We start from the raw sequence: 988 nt of genomic DNA on the forward strand, positions 1-988 counted from the left end.
TGTACTTAAGACCCACACACATGCTTCTATATTTACATTTACCCAACTTAGAACTTGTAGTGATTTTCTAGTTTGTTGTGATTATCTCAAAGTGAAAGCAGGTTTTTTTTCAAGTGGTATTACTAGTCAATTAGCATAATTCCAAATCTGTTATGAATATAAGGAATTGAGTGCTGAAAAGGATTCATATCTAACATCTATGGACAGGATATGCCAGCCAAAAGCATTACGAACAGAAATATCATAGCTTCTCAGGAATGATTTGCAATAGGGTGAAACAACAGCAAATTGTTCACAGACTCTTGTTAATTCCCCAGCACCAAAACCAATAAGCCATTCAGTGTCTTCCGTCAACTTACGGTTTGGAGGAAGGACAACGATGAAATCCGTAGTATGCAAAATGAACCCCATGACCGACGCAGCTTCCTGTGGTTCTGAAGTGAAGAAGTGGTGGACCCGGCAGCTGACTGTGGAGAGTGATGAAAGTGGAGATGACCTTCTGGATATTTAGGTGGAAACCAATGCAGATGAGAGTCCAACAACATCTAGAAAAAACTGTCAAAGAATTTAAATGAAATTGCCAGTAATTTTTCAAACTATTTCCTGATCATTTCCTTCATTGTCCAGTGAACGATCTATAACAGATATATAATTTGATTTCAACTTGTCACAATATTTTTTCAAGTGAATGGTGGCCCGGCAAAAGAAGGGGGAAAAAACGGGCCGGCAAAACCGGGGGGAAAAAGGCCCAAAGCAAAATGGTCAAAAAAATTTGTACAAAGGCAGTATTGATAATATTAGAAACTATATCAATAGCAGGTGTAGATCATTTTAAAATTTATATATTCTGTATCTGTAAACTAAGGTATGTATTCATGTATGCTCATATGTATTATTTATTTCCAGCCCCCCCCCCAAAAAAAAAAACTTAAAGTGCTAAGCCCAAAGAGGCTGATGCTTAAGGTACAGGGCCTATGGTTTTAGTTCA

At 37.4% G+C, this 988-nt stretch overlaps 1 protein-coding gene across 1 annotated transcript in view; it reads left to right on the plus strand.

Moving 5' to 3' along the window:
• NALCN (sodium leak channel, non-selective) overlaps positions 1-511 on the plus strand; it is a gene marked incomplete at its 5' end in the record, with an annotated part of 145,472 nt that extends 144,961 nt beyond the window's left edge. Inside the window, 1 exon segment of the mRNA XM_042781961.1 lies at positions 318-511. Within this exon segment, the coding sequence (XP_042637895.1) occupies positions 318-511 (194 nt within the window).
• Between the last annotated feature and the right edge of the window lie 477 nt (positions 512-988).

The sequence above is a fragment of the Orycteropus afer genome, unplaced genomic scaffold (assembly GCF_000298275.1).
Source record: "Orycteropus afer afer isolate SDZICR_OR568_19922 unplaced genomic scaffold, OryAfe1.0 scaffold00206, whole genome shotgun sequence".
NCBI classification, from domain to species: Eukaryota; Metazoa; Chordata; class Mammalia; order Tubulidentata; family Orycteropodidae; genus Orycteropus; species Orycteropus afer.